The following is a 20,917-nucleotide window of genomic DNA, read 5'->3' as shown; positions in this document are numbered from 1 at the left end:
AAGGACAGTTGAAAGACTTTTTTATTATTTGGCCTTGCTTCAAAAAAATGCACTTTTGAGTATGACAAACTAGCTTACTACAGAAGCATCTTGAACTTAGTTGAGTAAAAATGTTTTTGAAGTATTGGGTTCGTTTAACGGTGTTGTCGTCCCCCCTGCCAAACATAGCAGCGTGCTATGATTTACAAGCTTACAGAGTTGTGTAGTTCGGAACAATAACGGAGTGTCCCCAGCCCAAGTTGTGATAATGCCGAGTATCAGCTGCTTCAAAAAGCAAGGGTCAGTTACCAAGGGCTCTCGATCATTTAGCCCTCTTCTTACCCAGCTGTCTGAATAGCAAATTCCTGGAACTTTATGCATTTTCATCTGGACAGTGGTGTTGTCATAAAGTATTAGAGGTGAGATTATGAAATGTAATAACAATTAAATTCATACATCTTCATTAGCATGGAGGTGCATGCAGTCTGGAATAACCTGGTGCCTGATCTTAACAGCTAATAGTTAAGAAGTTAACTTAAAAATTTCAGTGCTGTGCTAAATTGCACGTGTGTGTACAGGTATACAAGAAAAACAGGTGAGGGTACTGAAGTGTAGAGATTTTATTAAGAGCTTTAGAAATTCTGCGTTACTGTCAGCACTGCTAACAAGTGAAGAGTGAAGGGAGTGGAAAGCAGAGCTCATTTCCATTTTCCTTTTCCGTCTGTGTTCTTGTTCAGTTGTCTGCTTGAGCCTCGCTGCAGTTTCACTTTCTTTGCTTTCAGGCAGCTCTGCTTAGAGTTGGTGTTGAACTGCTGGGAGGCAAGGAGAAACTCCAGTGCCCGGAGCACCGTCTGGGCTCCTGCGCTCTGCTGTGGGCTCGGTGGCCCTGCGCCTGTCCCCGAGAAGGTTCCTGCCAGGAGCTGTAGCCTCCTGACTGCTGTGGCTCCACCTAGAAATGGCAGAACACTGCTTAGGTTTAACATACTTGCAGAGATGTTGGTCAACCTTCTTTTATATCTACCTTTTTAATAAAAGGGGATATATTTATGCCACAGAGCTAGCTAGTCTGGGCTTGGGAAGAGCACGGGGCTGCTGTTATGATTGTTATTCCACACAGGGCAGGTATCTGAACTTCTCCTCTACTATTCACTCTGATCTTTTTGTTCCTTGTAAGGCTCGAAGTGAGAGCCTTGTCCCTTTTCCAGGTGGGGCAGGAGGAGCAATTTGGTATGAGGCCTGAGGTTCGCAGTGTACCCGACTTAGACAATTTTCTGTCTTTAGGAGTGAATTTTTTTCAGTTGGAGATGTACAGGGTATGAATGTGATGATTAGAGAATTGCAGAGGGTTATTTTTGAGGCTGACTAATGTTTAAAACATCTCTGACCTTCCCCAAACACCTTGCATGTTGTTTAGCCCCGGGGGAATGGATCGGACTGCAGGTCTGTGATGCGCTCACTCACACACAGCCGTTACTCCATGTGTGCGTATTCCCACACACCACGTAGCAGGCATATTTTGTGTATTCAGGTTTCCAGTAAATGTGTTGTTTTTTTCTTTCCAGCTTACCAACTTATATAAATGCTTCTGCCTTAAGTAAGTACCTGTGTCTTAAATAGTTTCGGTTTTACACTTAAAATGATTCTTGTATTTTATGTTACTAGGCCCGGTACAAGCAGAGCCTTGATCCTACGGTGGATGAAGTTAAGAAGCTGTGCACGTCTCTGCGTCGGAATGCCAAGGAAGAGCGGGTCCTTTTCCACTACAACGGACATGGTGTCCCCAGGCCAACAGTGAACGGGGAGATCTGGGTCTTCAATAAGGTGCGTCTTTGAGAAGCAGTGTTAAAACCAGAGGGAGCTTTTTGATTGCTCTGCAAAGTCTTGCAGTCTTCTGGTAGAGAACAATTGGATTTTCGAGGTTTCACTGTGTCCACAGGTATTGGGTTCCGTGCTGACAGCTGTTTGCTTTCTCCGTGTTCTTGAAGTTCTCAGAGACCAAACGGGCTGTCCCTGCCCTGCGGTGGGGCAGGAGAGGTGTTCTTGCAGGTTCCCCAAGGGTCATTGCAGAACCCTGTAGAGCCAGCTGCTTTCATGCTTCCTCTGCTTTCAGACGTAGCACCCCGCTGCTGCCATGCCTGGAGCAAGCAGGGAGGGTCCATGATGGACTTGGCTTTGCTGCCTTACGTCACTTAATAATAAGTTCTTACAATGAAGTTTACTTCAAATCTCAACTACCTCTGAATAGCCATTGTTCCAACCCCATGGGGATAATGCACGAGGACCATAAATAATACAGTTAGCTGTAGTTCTGAAGCACAGAGTACTGAGGAACCTCTAAGTACAATGCAATAGGTATATTTCATTTTTTAAAGACTTTTGCTGCTCCTGCTTAGCCATGATTTGTACAGCCATGTAGAACCCGTGCAACACCTTTCTGGTGCTACCAGGTGTGACGTAAATGTACTTTGCTTTCCCTCTAGTTAAGCTATTTAGTGTCTATTAAGGGTAACTGATTTAGAACGGAGTCTTAAGAAATTGTGAGGTACTGCTCATAGCTGAAAAGCCCATCCAGCTGACAGAGGACTTGCACAGATTTGCTCCTACTTTATTTTGGGGACTTGCTGAACTTCTTTTCTCATACTTCCCATGTATTAATTGAATGAGCGTTCAGTAATAATTTGAAAGGGAAGGGGAGAAAGTGCAAGAGGGCATCACTTTATTCTGGTGAATCTATATTGGAAACTTGATTAGTATTCAGATCACCATTCTAAACGATTATTTTGAAGCTGAATTTGGTGTTTCAGAACAAATAGGAGTGACCTTCTTCTTACTGAACAGCCAGTGGGTAATAAATAAGCCAGTAAGAATGCCGGGCAGAATGTGTTACACATGGAAGAAGAGGAAGTTACTGCTCAATGAAGTTGTGTGTTGTGCCAAATGCTTTATTAAGAGCTTACTGGGTATTTGCCAGTTTGCCTGCAGTATCGGCTGGGGGAGTGTGGTGTGGACTCCGCTGGTGATTAGGAGCGGAGGTCTCTGATTTATCTTACAGGCTGTGGGGAAGAAAAACCAATTGTAATAAAGATCGACGGGTAAGGTCGAGACTTAGTAATTTTTGCAGCATGTTACCAAGTATTGTTTTGGGTTTTTTAAAGAACTTTTAGAATATCAGAAATAGACCTTTTTTCATTTAAGCAAAGAATTAAATTTAAGGAAATAAAGGAAAAATAAAACACCAGTATTTAGAAGTCAGTCCTGAGGAATTCAGTCTCAGGTCTCAGCAGAGGGCCAAATGAGGATCAGTATTACAGCCGTCTTGAATTGAAATAGTGGATGTACTGAGATTTGACTGTGCTGACATTTTAAACATAGATTTAAAATGCTCATGCACGTACTTGAAGTCTCAGGTAAAATAGCAGGAAAGCAGACCTGAAAGGGACCTTGAGATCATCTCAGCTAGGGAACAAATACAAATTTGCAAGCAAATAAAAATTATTGGATTGATTCTGCCTTCCCGTGAGGCTGGGCTGAGCATCTTTCTCGTGTTGCCAGAACCTGGGGCACTGGGGCTGGTGGGAGGCGTCGGGCCGATAGCTGGGTCTAGTGCAGGTGCTGTGGGAACGTGTAGGGCAGTGGGACAAAGGGGCTGTAATGTCTGTTTTCGTTCAGTGATGGAAGGCAGCAACAAAACTCCAAGAGCCTGTCCAAACATTTCAATATACTTTTGCTCCTAGTTGGTAGAACTCCTTTTTCCTTTCCTTTTTTCCCCCTAATAATCAGCGTGCCGCCGTTACAGGCTGATGACAGGCGATGACAGACTTCTCCCTGAGCCTTCCAGCAGGCAGCACTGCCTTCCGTGCCCTCCTGCAGCCCGGGTGTGTGCAGCGCCGCTGGCAGACCTGCGCGGATCAGCTCCCAGAGGTTTCTGGGGTGTGCAGATTAGCAGACCTGATCTCTTTCACGCTGGTTTGCTGCGAGGGAAGAACAAGTGAAAGCAGCTTTGCAGTGCTGTTCGTAGCTACCATCAGAGAGCCTAGAAACCTAGAGAAACTGAGTATCAGTGTTCCTCTTTTCACCCTCGTCCCCCCTAACAAACAGACATCTTTGGAAATCCTGTCTCTGCTGTCACAACGCTTGGTTTTATTCCTCATCTTCTGTTGGAGGCTGTGGCTTCCAGCTCTGGTAAAGCTCACGGTGCTGTGAGGGTCGCGGTGTTGTCTGAATGCCCCAAGCAAGTCAGGTTGGGGCTGGGGACATCTGTGACAGCTGGGGGAGAAGGGCATGGCTGCTCATAAGCATCTTTCCTGTAGCACCACAGATTATTTAAAGCTCCCAACATGTGCGGGCAGTCTGTCAGAGACAGCAAATAGATGCAGTGGTGCAGGAGCACTTTGCAAAGATGCTGGAGAAAGGTCACACAGTGTTAGATCTACATTAATATCTTCTCCATAATTTCTCAAGATTTGGTATTTTAAAATTAATTTAAGCTTCTGCCCCTGCACAGTTGGTTCTCTGGCTGAACTGATGTTTTAAAATGTTAATATATGGAGAATGCTTCTCTCATGTGCTTTATTCTCTACTCTTCTGAAAAAGTATCTGCTCGTGGAACTGATTCAATTAATTGACACAGGGCCTGGCAGATGGACTACTGGACTGTCAGAGGTGTCCCAGGAGCACAGCACCCCGGGTGGGTGCCCCTGCTCTGCGCTGCTGTCTCTCATGTTGCAGTTGCAGCTCTGCCCCAGAATTAATTAGCAGATTGCCTCCTTGCCCTGCCAGAGGAGACCCTGAATTGCAGCCCATCTCTGTGGATTGTAGGAAGCCTTCCTTGCCTGGCAGTACTGTATTCAGGAGAGATTAAACAGTATATTCTGATATGTAGATTAAAAAAGATAAAAAACCTTCAGAAAGCGTCGTGTAGTCTGATGCGCTTCGGCTTCCCATCCCAGTCCCTTTGTTTAGTTAAACAGAGTTCAAACGCTCCTGGAAAGGAGTGCGAAAGGGGAAGCGGTGCGGTGCAATTTGCATAAGGCACTCGAAAAGCTAGCGGCTGAATTAACGTGGTCTTTAAAAACCAAACCTGCCTTCTCTCCTACAGGCAGGCTTTCACTGAACTCAATTTTTATAGATTTTGACAAGGTTTGCTTTCTGTAGTATAAATACCTTTGTGATTACCTTCATCTTCCAAGGTTTGCCTATGAAGTAAGCCAGTGCTTCTGATGTTTAATCTAGCCGGGCAGATGAAGGAGGTAGTGATAAGTAAATAAATTGATACTCATCTGTGTTCATTTTGTTAGAAGTTATACCTGATCTTCTCTCTATGTTTTGCAGAAAAAGCTGGTAGCGAGGAGCTCCTCTGGCTGTGTCTTGCTGCTCAGAATGTCAGAAAGTGAGGCAGGGCACCCGCTCCTCTTCCCTGAGCCCTTCCTTCTCCCCTGGAAACACTCGTTCAGAAATGGCCTCAGCTCTGTAAATTTGTGGGGCATTGTGTGCATTGGCAGAAGCAAATTTTGCTGCTGATGTAATAGTATGAAACACAAAACGTGCATCATCGTTGTCTTCCCATTAAGTCTTCTGGAAATACTTGAAGATCCCTCAGCCTGGCCACAGCTCTGCTGAAACACCGCGTGTTTGGCTGAGCCAGGGCCAGAAGCTGCAGCCTGCCTCCGTGCTGGAGAACATTGTCCTGGCTCGTGGTTATAAGCCAGCAGCTCCTTTCACACATTGCCAGCCAGTCCGTACTTACGGAATCGGGTTCTTTTGCTGTAGGTTTCCTGCTCTGCCTTGTTGTAGAGTAGCAGCATACAAAGGAAGGGTTGAGACGGTCCTCGTGAAGGGGTTAATTTGGCATTTTCTGGTGTTTTGCCAGCCTGTGACGGTGCAGTAGTGTGTCATGTTTATTGTGAGTGCTGCTGTATTAATAGGGATCAGTGTTCTCTGTAGCTTTGCTTGCTGCTGTTTTCTAACAAAATCCTAGCATGATTGTTGTTTATTTATTTATTTATTTTAAAAATGAAGGAATCACGAACCACTTCAAACATGTTTATCCTGCAATTCTGGGGAACTTCTCTGCAATTGTGTTAACAGAGCAGAAACTTTTTTTGCTAAAAAATAATCAAAGTCGATGCTGAGGACAAAACTTACAAACAAGTTCTTTGGTACTCACAGCCCCAGCATGGCAGAAGCAAGAACAGGCATCAAAAGATGACCTTGGGCAACCATGCTAGAAAATTATTTCTTTTATCACTCCTTTTTTTCTTCAAACTCTCTGATTTATATATCATTAGCAAATTTGGTAAGTTGTATGGGACCCCCACAGTAAACTTGGAGCATAAAATTCTGCTGGTTTGAAATATCTCAGTATTAGTCAGGGCTATACTCCTCAACTGTAGCAACACGTGTTATAAATTTAAAGTTAAAACAATGTGTGTCCATAAAATCTTAACAGTTACGTATGGCAGAGCAGGTTTTTTATATGCAACTTAGTGTGATTGGAATGGGCTTAAAACCAGTGATGCCCTTAGAAATGGTCCATGGCAATGCGAAGTGTGTGCATCTTCCTTTCCTGTAACAATTTGCAAAGCTCCTAACTCCTTAAAACTTTTACAATGATTTTTTCCTATTAATTTTAGTAAAACAACACAAACTTTTATATATGGGCAAAACTGTATTTTGAAGTGACTTAGTATTTCCTACCTTACCTAACATACAGTTTATGATCACTTCTGTCTTTATATACGGCAATATGTGTCCTTGAAAATTTGATTTTTGTAAAAGTTTACTGGTTTTATTACAGCTATTTTAAGTCTCTTGAATTTAAATGGGAGTTATGATCCCATCCATCATCCTGCTGATGTTAATAGTAACATCACAGCTTTTACTGTTGGTTTCGGGCAGAGTTTAATGCTGTATGAACATGAACAGGTTGCCCTCTGGCTGCAGATAAGGAGGATTATGCAGTCAGCCACTGTACGTTTGGCAGTGACTATTCATGGGCTTAAATGGCAGAAAAATCCTTTAGCTTATGTTTTCAGTTCTGCCACAGAGCTTGGGGTGTGCCCCTTCATAGCTAATTCGAAGCCTGATTTTTGGTCCTCTTTTTAGATAAGAAGCTGTTGCCTCCAATTATTTGGTTGGGTTGAAGTGGAAGAGAAGGAACAAAATACTTCATATTTACAGAAACTGATTTGTTGGCAGTTCACTGTGCTGAAGGCAGGCTTTGTCGGTTTTAATTTTAATGGATAATTCTGAAAGTTGCAGAGAAGTTAAGGGCTGTAATAAAATCATGAAGCATCTCATTAAACTAAGATGGGGCAGCTGCTGATGGGCTACGTAGTCTTAATTATCAGTCTTGATTTATTGATGGAGTATTCAGTTTAAGATGTTCTGTGTTAAATTAAAGACATCTGGTTTACATCCTTTATCAGTGTTGCAGAAATTTAAGATAAAACTGGACTATTAAATGCTGGTTGGAATTGGTTGCGCGTATCAAAGCACTCCTTGAGTTTTAGAACTTTCTTTTAAACTTTCTAGCATTTCAAACAATACCGCAATGAAATATGATGTGTATTTTGTATTGGAATTGGATTCATAGTCCTTACTAGTAGGTGTTGACTGGTATTTTTTCTTGATCAATATGCCCTGTGTTCAATCAAGGTTTTATTTCATGGTTTCAGAACTGTCATATGTATTTTATTATCTAACCAATGCAAGTGCTGTTGCTTCTCTGCCTCTGTGTAACTCCAGTGTTTGGTTTTTTTCCTTCTTACAGAATTATACTCAGTATATTCCTCTATCCATCTATGACCTGCAGACTTGGATGGGCAGTCCTTCCATTTTTGTCTACGATTGCTCTAATGCTGGCCTTATTGTCAAGTCATTCAAACAATTTGCACTACAGAGGGAGCAAGAGCTGGAGGTGAGATCACAGTCTATTGCAATGGATTTTGTTTCTGTTTGTGCTGTAGGGTTAAGTTTAAGCTCGTTTTGCTATACACAGCTGAAAAAAATACGTTTAAAACCATGTTGAAAGCCACATTAGTTTGCAAATAATTTTGCCACTCCGCTCTTTCTGGTTTGGTTTGCTATCTTATTAAAGTTTGAATTTAATGTTAATAGAATGTTGTAATGTTAATAGAATGAATTGGTGCCCTAATGGCCTTTTCTGCTGAGATAAATGCTGGGGTGAACTAAACATTTTTGTTTTAGATGCAGAAGTCTAGTATCTGGGTATGTATTTCGATGCAGTTGGTGTTTTGTGCTGTGGAGTGAAATGTACAAATGTAAAACCAAATTAGATAAACCTGATGCACAGAGGGGTTGTCACTGATGGTTTCAGTATCAAAGAATTCATAAGCTGAATGTGTTTCTAATGGAAAGGTGCCTTTAATTGCAAATGTAATTACTTTTAAATTTATTAAAGTAAATCTGAAATGCAGAGTGGAAGGTAAGAAGTGCAGCAACTTGGGGGATGGCAAGATTCTCCAGTGCCAGATACTCCTGCTAGCTCCATTCGGGAGAAAGCACATATTTTAAAGGTTAACTTTTAATGCTCTTGTAGTTTTAAGACATGGAATTTAAAAAAAAAAAAAAAAAAAAAACTTCAAGGAAGAAATATTAATTAATCAGGCAACTGACTGTTGTGAGTGTGACCTTCAAGCAGTTACTAATGTCCCTGGCTCTAGTTCCTTTCATTCTAAATTCCAGTTTTTGAAGATGCTTTTGTGGTGACTTTTTGGCAAATAGAAATACTTCTCTGCTGACAGAAACCAGTCTAATAGCCTGAGATATGTAGGTCTTTTCATCAGTCCTTCTCTTTTCAATCAGTGACTTTACTGTACGTTGTAAAGATAAGAATCTTCCCGACATCTGTGGCTTGGGAAGAACATGAAACTGCTATGCACGGATCGATAGTATTGGTAATAGATGCCTTTTGAAAGTTACAGTCCTTTAAGGTCAAAGAAAATGTCTGGTGCTCATATTCTGTTCTCCTTTTTCAAGATTTTCTATCAGCCTACAACTTCCATTCCAATATTTTTTGCAGTCTTTCTCTTCTGTTTGTAAAATTAAGCCCTTTTGGATTTTTCTTTTGTTTTCTTTCTATTCCTAAGCACGTTAAAAACCTTTACTCTCCCTTTCCCTGCTTTTGGTATGAGTTTCTTTTTCTCCTTGGCTCTTGCTGGACTCTAGAAGGACTGCAGCTGTTCTGGAAGGAAGGTGGCTGCTGGTGGCTGCTGTCTGGCAGATAAATTGCTCAGGTGAAGCTTGTGCAGGAAAAGCTCCCCTCTGTAAGTCAAACAAACCAGGTACAAGGGCAGTTGGTTACAATGAGAAGGATGAGCCCAAGTAATAATGTCAGTATTTATTCCAACAAAAATAATAAATTTTGTTTGCTCAGTTTTTTTATTTTGTCAAAATATGTGAGGTTACATAGGGAAACTGTTCTAGTATTTATTCTCTTTGCAACATAGATTAAAATTACTGGTTAATTTGATTATGAAAATACTTTCAGATTGTATGTCAACTTTCCATTCTGTGTCTTTAGACTTCATTAGCTACTGAAAACTCACCGAGATAACAGCTTTTTATTAATAGAAAGTAGAAGACTTGGTAACAGAGATAGAAGAGTGCTTGCAGAGTCATACAAAATGTGGATGGCAATGAATTTGGAATGCTGTAAATCATTGCATTGGCTGAATTCATGACAAGTGAAGTAAAACTGGAAGTGGTACTCAGAGGGGCTGCTAGGGTGATCAAGATAATTGTTAGCCCATCTTACTGAAAGGAGATTAGAGGAGCTTGCTGTTTTCCTAATCTGATAGAGCAGAGGCAGGGGGAAGATGTGGCTGCGTGTACAAATTCATTGAAGCTTACGGGAGGGAGAAGTATTCATAGAATAATGTTGACACAAGAACAAATAGGTTCTTGTCCATGAATAAATTTAGTCTGGAAATAGGTAGGCTTAGAAGAAACGAAGGATGAGGTTCTAGAACAACCTGCTAGCTGGGATGATGCAAACCAACTATTTCTCAACGTGTAACCGTACACAACCGAGAACATCAGCAGCGTGAGATGGGTGCTGGTGGCAGCGGGACACCGTCCCTCCCAGTAACCTGGCATAAACAAACCTGTTGCTGCTGGGAATGCCTTGTTGAGTAGTGCTGTCTTTAGGGCTCGGGTGTCCTGCGCGTGTGAAGCCCTCGCTAATTCCGGAATGTGTTGTGGTTCTCACACAGCGCAGCCCCTCTGCCGTAGTAAGCTTCTGCAGTAGTAAACTGTCAGTAGTAAACTAATTATTCACTAGTCACAACTAATAACTAGTTTTTTAGGTACTGATAGTAATGTGATTCTTCTCAATATCCGTTAGGTACCTAGAAATTAGATGGTAAAGTTAATTAAGGAGGGAGAATGCTATGAAGCATGGGGAATGTGAGGAAGGGATTACAACTGTAGTAGATGGGTAATCGTGTGACACAAACTACCAACAAAGAAATTGAACTTTCAGGTTAAGCACACAGATTTTATTTCATGGCTTTTATAAAATACATATCATACTTAGAACAATCTGAATTCTTATTTTTTCTGTTATTCCGGTAAGTTGGGTTTTGTTTGTTTTTGAATTAAGCATGGTCAAGCAATCTTTAAGCGAGTTTGAGAGGCCGGCAGACAACCCACATATCAGAGACGTTCTAGGAAAATAGTGAGTCTCCATTTTCTGCAAGATTAATGTTTTTATCTTGCAGTGTTACAGTGAACATATACATTGATCAGTTAGGTCTGGTATGTGATCTTCATTTACGAGGCTCAGATCCAGCCATGGGTGTTTATTTTTTATGCATCCCTTTTCTGGCTGGCACAGAGCACTGGCCAGACACCATCAGATCATACAGTTCCACCAGAAATGTAAAACTTAATTACAACATACTTACAGGTGTGCTTACAATCCCATTATATTTAGTTTTCATTGTTCACAGAATATAAAGGCTAGTACTCCTTCTTAATGAGAAATCTAAATCTTGTTCATTCTTCAAAGAGAGGAAGCACAAAAAGAAATAAGTTATGAGTGATAGGAAAGCAGTTAACACTTCTCGAAGATACCTGAGAAAAGATAATGTTGTAGCACTGCATGGTACATTGTCTTCTTTAGAGAGTTGCCTCCAAAATAGCACTTGAATAGTAAATAATAAAAATAAAAATAAAATAATAATAAAAAGCCTTTTGTTAAAACTAAGATATTGCTGATCTGTGTGAGCGGAGAGCTGCGCAGATAGAAAGAAGTCTCTCAGTTCCAGTAGGATGATGATGATGACTTTGGGTACCGGAGGCAGGAATCTGTCATGTCTTATCCTGGTAGGCACATTACGACTGTAAATATTTTTTGTCTTCAGCAAGGCTACTTCTCTGAGGGCGGTGAGGGTGAAGGGCAGAAGATGGAGCTCAGTGGCCTGAGGATACCAAAACCAGTACAGATACACACATTCCCATCCCACCAGAAAACTGTTGTATGTGGAGGCAATTTTGTCACTTCATTATAGCTTCATAACATGTCCTTATACTACAACAATTAAGCTAATAAAGTCTACCAATCCTTACCATTCATAATATGTCACAGTGTTTCCAAATTTTAAGTTAAATGCCATTGATAGAGGGACTGGCGGTCTCCCAGGACTGTGTTAGACTTGGCTGTGTCACAGAAATATCTGCATTTTGTTTTAATTTCCAGCTGTGTGGGCAGTTAAGTTAAGGTCTTGGTTGAAATCTAGCTAAACAAAAGTACATATTTTGCAAATAAGAAACATCCATTTGGCCGCATGATGTGGATAGTAAGAAGTGGGATATATTAGTTTAAAAATTAATTTTCCCAGTTGGTCCTGCCCTTTTTGGGGGGCAGTGGGGTGTTGTCCTAAGATTTGTAACAGAGAGCTATTGTTTTCCTTTTCCAAAAGACATTTTTCAGAGCTGGAAACTGACCCCAGCTTTCCGAAACTGAAGTTCCTGCTGTTGCTTCCCTGATTCATGTCCTGTTTGGCATCACCGAGCACAGCAGCAGTGCAGCCAGCAGGAGTACTGGTGGCGAAAGAGGGTGCAGAAGCTGTCTCGCAGGGACTTGACCTCCTGCCGCCATAAGAAAACGGCAGGGAAATGATATCTACAAGGCTGGCAGAAGCCCGTTTAGAAAACTCTTTGCATATATCTGCCTTTGAACTCTGCTTGTAACCTGTAACGGAAGAGAAGGCAATGGATGCTTTTAATCATCTCATTAGCTAGCTCTGATGATTCTGTGAGTGTCTATAAATACAGTGTAATTCTGGAAAATTAAGCAGGCGTCTTAAGTGTGCTGTGCTGACAATGATAAAACAGCAGGCTGGTTATTTCTGATTAATTTTCTGTGTAATTGTGACATTGTGTTTCCTCCGACTCAGAGTTGTTCCTTCCAGAAAAGGTCTGTAGTCTTCAGGCCACGTTTGAGATGTACAGAAACGAAAGCGGAAAATGCCTCTTGGATGTGTGCTTTGCTGTAAGAAATGCAACTTTTTGGTTTTCAGCTTCGTTGTGTGAATTTTCTGACAGCGTACCTCGTAGCCACATACTAACTTGTTCTGCGTTTAGCTGAGTGGGAACTCAGTTTCACGGTGGGAGCGCCTGTTCTTTCTCCCCTCCAGCAGCATGTCTGACTAAACAGTCCGAGTTGGAGCTGAGGAGCTCACAGATTTTATTTTTCTATCTTCAAAATTAATTCTCAAAAAAATTAGCTTAACAACAATACTGCAGACTGTTGTCTGGCATTAGCATCATGTCTGGGGGGAGAATTCTTCTAATCCACCATCTGCTGGGAGAGGAACAGCTCCTTTTCAGAGTTGCATCAAAATCTTCTGCAGGGGGGAGGACGCTCGCAGCAGGAGTTGTGGGAAGCTAGCAGGTCACCTCTTGAAGTAACAACAGCAGCAAGTGTCTGTGCTGGGTCAGAGTTTCTCCCAAGTTTAATTTAAACATGCCTGTTAATTCAAAAACACCTTTTTTTTTTTTCCATCAAGTGTTTCCTTCTCAGTGTAACTATATTTACATAAATGTTTTCAGTAACAGTGGTTTAACATATATGTAGTGTTTCCCTTTCTGTTAGTTACCGGCAGTAATACCTGCAAATTCATTAGCTCTTCCTTGTGGCAGAGCACCTGCAAATAGCAAAGCTAAGTGCTCCTTACCTTGGGTGGCTTTAATTTGTTTTCAGAACAAATGAGCTACTATCAGCTTACAGGAATGATTTCAGCATGTTTCAGTGTAACTGATAAATGAATGTTACCACTACTATTTTGTCTTAAAGGCTGTGGCTTGTCAGTTGCCCTGAAATAACAGCAAGCAACGCAATAAGTACTTTGTTGATAGTAAGGACATTTTTACTCACAAAGCTTACCCAGGAAAGTATGCATCTCTTTGGTTTGAGATGGTGTTTCTGCTGACAGTTGCGAGTTAGGTCTGGTCTGCTGCAAGATCTGTCTACATCTAATTGCTTTCTTCTAGAAACTGTTGACATATGAAAAAACAACTAAAGATTGTAGATAAATACATATTAATTTAGATAACATTTCACATATGGTAGCTTCCCATAGTTTATTTACTGTTCTTGCAGTTGTGAATTAGTATATTTTGTTTTTAACCAATTTGTTTTTAACCTTCTTTAGCCATCTACTTATTCCATGTCTCGCCCTATGAAGAGCTACATTTGTAGGGAACTGAGCAATCTAGAAAATTTGACTTTGGTGGATGTTCTAAGGATGCAAAAATAAAGGTTCCCACTGGGCTTTACCCTCTCCTTTCTTTCACACTTTCTTTGTAAAAGACTGTTTTGCTATATCATTATCCCTAGAAATCTTATGGTCTGTAATTGCTAGCTGGTATTGTATGTTCACTTTCTGCTTGTTAATAGTTCATCTCCTAATGGGCAAATATTTACATTGCATGTGTCACAGCTCCTTTAGTTTGTCTTGCCGTGTAGAAGCCACGAGTTGAGCCCGTCTTGGAGTATGAGCTACTTCTGCGTCAGAACAGGGGCACTACCAGAGCATGACAAATGTCAAGTCTGCAGGGCTTCGCACTACTCAGAAAGCAGAAAATTCATGTAAATGTTCTTCCCACCTACGGAGCCCCTTTATGAGGATGTCCAGAGAGCAAGTCGTTCTTTAAGGAATTAATAGCTATAACTAAGCAGGTTGGCTGCTTTGTAGTTATACATCGGTAAAGAGCTAATGCTTTTTCTCACAGTCTGTCATGCCTCTCTTCAAATAAAGGATCTTTCATTATTGTGATTATCTTTTTTTTAGTTATTAGTGTACAGATTCAGTTTTATTGAGAAGTGCAGTAAATATCACTAGAGGAAAAGTGATGACTTGAGCATAGGTTCGCTCCCACCGAAGCTATTGCACCAATCCTCGCTGAAAGCACTGCAGCTCAACTAGGAGCAAGGATGGGTCTTAGCTAATCTGGGCAGTTTGAGAAAGCCGAAGTGTGTCAGTGCTCCCTCTGGGATTAGAATGGAAAAAAGAATATTTAAAGAATCAGAAAAACTAACAGGTTGCAGAACTTGTGAAATATCACCTGAAACTTCTCCGTAGCTTACTTGGGTGTTTTGCTAGACAAGAGGTTTATGATTGTGCCAGGCTCTGGGTCTGTAACACAAGCGTTCTCTTCCCTATAAACCCGGGTGAGACACCAAAGTAATTTCCTCGAGACAGAATTTTGAAGATGTAGTGTATGTGTGTGTTTTGAAGACAGAATGTGCGAGGATGGTAAAGAATGAGTTTATTAGTCAACTGTATCAGCTTACTAGGTTGGCAAAAAAACTGAAGTCTTTGAAAGGAATCTACTTCTGTTTGCTCAGGTAACACAACATAGAGATCACTGTGATAGCTCTTTGTTTTCTAGATCCTGAATGAAAGGGCAGCGAAGGTATTGCATGTGTTAAAATTTCTTTGCCCTATTCATTTAAGAAACCCTGAGTACCGCAAATCAAAATTAGGAGGCTGAATTGTTTTTTTTGTTTACCTGTTTCAGAAAGGTGTGGGAAAAATTATTGATGTTTTTCTCTGAATCCAAAGATATTGGACTTTGATAGCTCTTCACTGGTTATTTTTGAAATGGTACAGAAATTTACTTTCCGGAATGACCAAATTCACCAAGTAATTTCTTTGGTCTGTTCAGGTGGCCGCAATTAACCCAAACCATCCACTTGCTCAAATGCCTTTGCCTCCATCCATGAAAAACTGCATTCAGCTGGCAGCATGTGAAGCTAATGAATTGCTACCTATGATCCCCGATCTGCCAGCCGACCTTTTCACATCATGCCTTACTACGCCAATCAAAATTGCTCTGAGATGGTAAGTATCTTCCCCATTATTGAAGGCAAGTGCATAATTTGTGTATTTTGTCTGTTGAAATGATAGATTTTTTTTTTTAAGCCAAATGCTGTATCTAACCTAAATTTTCTCTGCAGTATTCAATTACAGGATTTGAACTATGCATTTGGGATAGCATTTTATTAATCAGAACTAGAAACGTGAAAAAATTATCTTCTACATATTACATTTTAGATTCCAGCTCAGTATCTAGGTTTGCTCAGATTAAGGGATTTACTGGTCTGGGAATTAAATATCTGCTTCTTCAGAGAGCCAAAATAGTACACAGTACGATACAACTCTTTGCAAATTGCCCTTCATACAAATCATATTCCAAATATTGCTGTTGCGGTAAATAATGCAGTAGCATTAAATAATGCTGTAGTGAAAGAAATTGAGCGATAAACCAAAGAAAGATGTTACAGAATGGCATACCAAGTTAATTGGGCAGAAAGATACAAAAGCCTGCTGGAGATAGCAGGAGCTTTCAAAGAACAATATTGTTCCCCAACAACAGGGAGGATCACAAACAGTTGTGGTGCCAGCTGAGGACACGGTGTGAGAAATCCAGTGTGTCCCCCCAGGTACTTGGCTCCGTTGATTCATTCCTATCAGCACATTTCACTTGATCTTCTTAAGGTTATTTGTAGTCCAGAACAAAAAACTCCAGGTCCCTTGCTAGACTAGGTTAGAACAGGCAGAAGCATACAGATGTCGCAGACAGTGGTAAACAGCTGAGTCACTGCATCTTCAAGAGTTACTTGGCTTTTGGAGATACTCGTAGTAACTTACAATGCTTACGCTTGCTTTGACTTCTACAAACAAAGTGAGTTAATTTGACCAGTTTCTGGCGTAGATACATAGTGCCTTTGGACAGGTACCCTTTGCTTGTAAACATAGGCTAAAGTCTTTGATAATAATAAGTCTTTGATAAGTCTTTCGTGACTCATGGCAAAGAGCTTCAGAGGCATGAAGAATATCTTAGAGGGAAGGTTTTAAGAGAGCTAATGAGAAAATGGTTTTCCAACCCAGGTGTCAGGGACACGGAGTCTGACGTTATGGGAGACTAGGCTAGAGTTTGTGCCAGGGAATGACAAACCTCTGAATAAGTTAGGCAGCTATGTACTCCGCTCATAGCTTTACGATCTTTTTCATATTACTTTTTGCTTTTTCTACTGTAAAAATGAATCATGATGTTGTTTTTCTGAAATAGCAGTCCAGTTGCAATACTAGTCACTCATCAAAACTCACAAGTGAGCACTTCCAGACGTGCAAGGGACTGAGGCTGATGAGGCAGAGACATTTAATCTCTTCAAATCCTGAGGGAATGGTGTGCTTCCCCTCTGGGAGAGGGGAAGGGAACGAGTAGGCTGCCTTCCAATCCAGCTGTTAGCTGACAGCTCTTCACTGCCGAGGTGACTGCCGTGACTGGGAGCCTTGCTTGTACGCCCATCTCCACGCTGATGTGCCGGTGGTAGGACAGTCCTGAACTCCGCTGCATGAAAATTCTTGAGCTGCCTGCAAAAAGTCTTCTCTTTAGAAGCTAAGGAAATCACTATGCAGCAAAATTCCTTTAGGGGAACTTTTAGAAATACTGTGTTACGTAACCAGGAAAATACAGTTCTACTGTGGAACTACTTTTGTCATATGGTCACTATCACATCACTGCTGTCCAAGCAGTGTGGTGTGAAGGAATTACAGGTTTGTTTCTGCTGGTTTTAATCCATGGAGACTTTGAAATCTAAGTGAATGTTCCGCCTGGTTTGTGCAAGGCTAGCCACAAGTGGCAATGAATGCAACTTGGCAAATACAATGGCTGTAGCTTTTTTCTTTAAAGAAAAAAACATTATTTGAATGGAGTGCAAAACCAATAAACAAAAAACAGTGAAGGATCCAGCCTATAGAGGTTTGAGTTCAAGTTCTAGGGAGAATGTTTTCGTCGAAACTCCATGGTGATGTGGAGAGAAGAAGAATTAAATGCTATACAGGTTGTCTGAACTGAGGCTTGTAGTTATTCTGAATAACTCAGTATTGTGCATGTGAGTTAAATCAGAACCATGAAGATACAGCGTTATTGCTTAATTGTTGTTGTTCTCACTATTTTGTAAAGTCTTTGTGGGAATCCATAGCATGGGCTGTGATCCTGTTGAAGCTTAACTGGTTTGTAGCAAACTGAAACTTCTTGAGAGTGAGAACTCTTGGCATTGAGACTTCAGTGTCCTCCTTCTCTTGTGATACAGAACTGTGTTCCGGTTCATGCCATCATTACTGTGGAAATGCTAAGGCTCTGTAAGGGTTGTTTCTGTTGGAGGGAAGGCTCCTCCAAACATTAAACCTGCTTACGCAGCAGTGTTTAATGCACAGTTTATATATATGGAGAAAGGTGTTTTGGTCTGAAATGGTCTGTTCAGGAGTTTTCTGTTGCTTCATCTCCATGGGAATGTGGCTGACGGGTGATCAGGGCAGGCTCCTGAGCAGAGCTACGCCTGGCAGAAGGGTGAGATATTTGGAGTTGTCTCATTTGCTTGACAGGAAATGTAAAAATGCTGTTCAGGTAAAGGGTTTAAAACTGTTAACCTCAGCTGTTCTTGGTGTTGATGCTGGTGGGTGCCATGCTAACTCCTGCTTAGTGAGACATTTCCTACTACCTAATGATTATGTGTATTGCTTATTGCACATAAAAAAAAATTGCTCTTTACTCTGAAGATTACACTCCCTTTATATTCCCTATTGATTGGCATTATTACGGTTGTATTTTTATCCATGCAAATTCTGTAAATAAGAGCTTGCTTGCAGAGCATTGTTATTCACTGCCGTTAAACATAATAGAGGCAAAGCCAGACTCCACTCCAACATTCCAGTTGTTCAATGCAAACTGTTTGTGCACTGAAGCAGGCAGGGAACCAAAAATAAAGATGTACGCCTTTGTCATTAAAACTACTCTTTTAATTCAGTCAGGCCCTTTTATTAAAGTTGATCAAGAACCCTACAGAATTCCGTCTGAAATGTAACATTTTTGCAATTCCAGACTGACAGGCTAATGAGGTTTCATATATGGAATTTATGGGCAAATGAAAGCTGGGTGAATAAATTCCTGTACATCCCATTTTGTGTTCTGTATTTTGAGTAAGCTGATACACAAAATCACTTATTAAATGGGGTTGCAGATGCATCCACTTCAGCCTTACTTCAGGGAAAGAAAAATTGATGTCAGCAAGAGAAATGCAGGTCAGTTGTGTCCTTCTGAAGGTAGTGCACAAAACTCTTAATAAAACCGTCTGACAATTTCAGGAATCTAGTGTATAAGTTCGGGCTAACTTTGTACTGGTTGCCTTCCTGTGTAGTGACTGTTGAGAGCTGATATTCCAAATGTATGTTGCAACTATATATAAGGTAAGCTTAAAGATAAGACATATGGATCATTAATATTGACCGAACTAACCAGGAAGGAGACCCAGCTGTTGCAGAAACAGGCAGAAATTAATATCCAGTTGGTGCATTGTTTTGAGCAGCAGATCTATGTCTCATGCACTGTCTAAAGTAAAAAGGCAACTCTGTTGGGAGCTGTGATCAGCGGTGTGTCATATGTTTATGTTATTGCCAGTCCCTTACCACATAAACAAGCTGCATGTATATTGTCACAATTTTACACATCGGGGAGAAGGCTGTGCTTGTCTAAATTGTCTGAAGGACCCACTCGTGTAAAGGCTACAGGGCTCCTGAAAAGTGCTGGGACACCCCTCACCCTACCCTCCCCGCCCCCCAAACCAAAAAAATATATATATATTGGGGGCTCAGACTTAGGAGTTTTAGATATGCAGCTTTGTACATTGGAACCCAAATATAACAAGTTTGTAAGTGCCTGGCAAAAAGCTCTTGACTTGTGACAGCTGATTTTATGTTGGGTCAGGTAAACATTTTTTTTCTAGTGCATTTATTTTGCATTTCTGCTTTAACATTTTTGAGGTTAACTGGACTAATCTGTCTCAGAGTTAAAGAAACTAAATTGAGTTTCAAAATATTCCTGTTATCTGCACAGAATCTGGTTGAATATTGTTATGCGTATTTCTGCGTTTCTTTATTGCTTGGCATTTATTGGTATGTTTACACGCAGCTCTAGCATATCTTGCCTGATGATTGTGATGAGGACACCAACCATTCACTTGAGACATCGCGTTTAGAGCCTTGGAGTGTTGAAAGGAGGGGGGTTGCAGATACAGGATGAGGAACATTCTGTTTACAAGTACATTTTCTTGGCAATTGCTGGTTGCTAGAGAGGAAATGCAGATAGTCTGTTACTGGTTAAATGGGATTTTAATGAACTAATCTTTTTCAAAATTTTCATAGCAATGGTGGAGATTTTTAAAAGAAATACTCTAACAGTCAAGTATATACAAAAGCAGTAAGCACTTGCTGCTTCACTCTCATTCAGGTAAATACCAGAGATCTGTGGTGAGGGCAGAAAGGGTGTTTTTCGCTAAGTCTAGTGTGATCTGGTTTTATTTCCTTAACTTTGAGGATCCGAGGGCTTGACCGAAATAGCTGAGATCTAAGCTTATTTACATCTCGCCTACAGTGCAGCTCCCTACGGAAGTGCTAAGTGACAGCTGTGCAACACATTTAGTACGTGAAAATGTCTGTTCATACTTGACCCTCAAAGGTGTGCACATCTCGCTGTTACCAAGCATTTCCTACAATTTCTGCGTTTCTTACCGGTCCTGAGTGTCTGTATGTAGGGGGAAGCTTTCTGCTGCTTAGTCCAACCAGCTGTAATCAAAAGCTTTGTGGTTAGGAGAAATCCTTGCAAAAAGGAAGCAAATGTATTTGTTTGCCCTGTGGCCAATGCACTCTGCTGCCACACGAGATCCTGCTCATCAGTTGTGGGTCTCTTGCTGCGTGGCCTAGAGGAGGCTGGCTGTGCTGCACAGGGCTAGCAAGCTCATCCTTCTTTGACACTGTCTTGCAACAGCTTGCAGCTCTGTCCTATTCATCTGTGAGCTTGTAAAATATTGCTGAGTGAGGTTAGGTCAAATCATAACTCAGATGAGAGGCTTCCAAAGTAAATACAAAATACTGTGTGACATGTTGATAGGTGGAACCGTTCTTCCTTTGTAGAAAACAAATGTGTAGCAGTCCAGAGTTGTGCTGGCTCTGTTTTAATCCTTTCAGATATGTCATAATGTAGAGGCATTGAGCAGAAAAGTTAGAAAGTGTTTTGGCATCCACAGTCTACAGGGAGACTCCAATCTGATTCCAATAACCTAATTCTGCTGTGCTGAAATCTGCTTGCAGTTTTTGTTTGGGAGCAGTGTTTCCCTGCGTGCTTCTGTAATGCAATGTCGCAAGATTTTTATGTTTTCAAAGATTGTATAGAGGTTTCATTGTAGCATTCATAGATAGTTTTATGACTTTTTTCTTTTTTTTTTTTAATTGAGGGGATAGCATGTGCATCAGAAAAGCAGCCTAGAGACCACTTAGGTTTTCAGAGCTCATCCCTGTTCTTGGCAATAATGGATGTCCTGCAGGCAATGGATACCACAAGGAAAACT

General features: G+C 41.0%; 1 protein-coding gene across 3 annotated transcripts in view; it reads left to right on the top strand.

Annotated features, from left to right (window-relative positions):
- The window catches only part of RPTOR (regulatory associated protein of MTOR complex 1), a 147,903-nt gene that overhangs the window by 37,233 nt on the left and 89,753 nt on the right, over window positions 1-20,917 (top strand). For all 3 annotated transcript variants that reach the window (XM_040530186.1, XM_040530187.1, XM_040530185.1), the window contains exons 4-6: window positions 1,642-1,800; window positions 7,751-7,897; window positions 15,175-15,350. In XM_040530186.1, the coding sequence (XP_040386120.1) occupies window positions 1,642-1,800; window positions 7,751-7,897; window positions 15,175-15,350 (482 nt within the window). The remainder of the gene's footprint in view (window positions 1-1,641; window positions 1,801-7,750; window positions 7,898-15,174; window positions 15,351-20,917) is intronic.

The sequence above is a fragment of the Cygnus olor genome, chromosome 18, assembly GCF_009769625.2.
Source record: "Cygnus olor isolate bCygOlo1 chromosome 18, bCygOlo1.pri.v2, whole genome shotgun sequence".
NCBI lineage: Eukaryota > Metazoa > Chordata > Aves > Anseriformes > Anatidae > Cygnus > Cygnus olor.
Note: the sequence above shows the minus strand (reverse complement) of the source record. Positions and strands in the feature narration are given on the sequence as shown.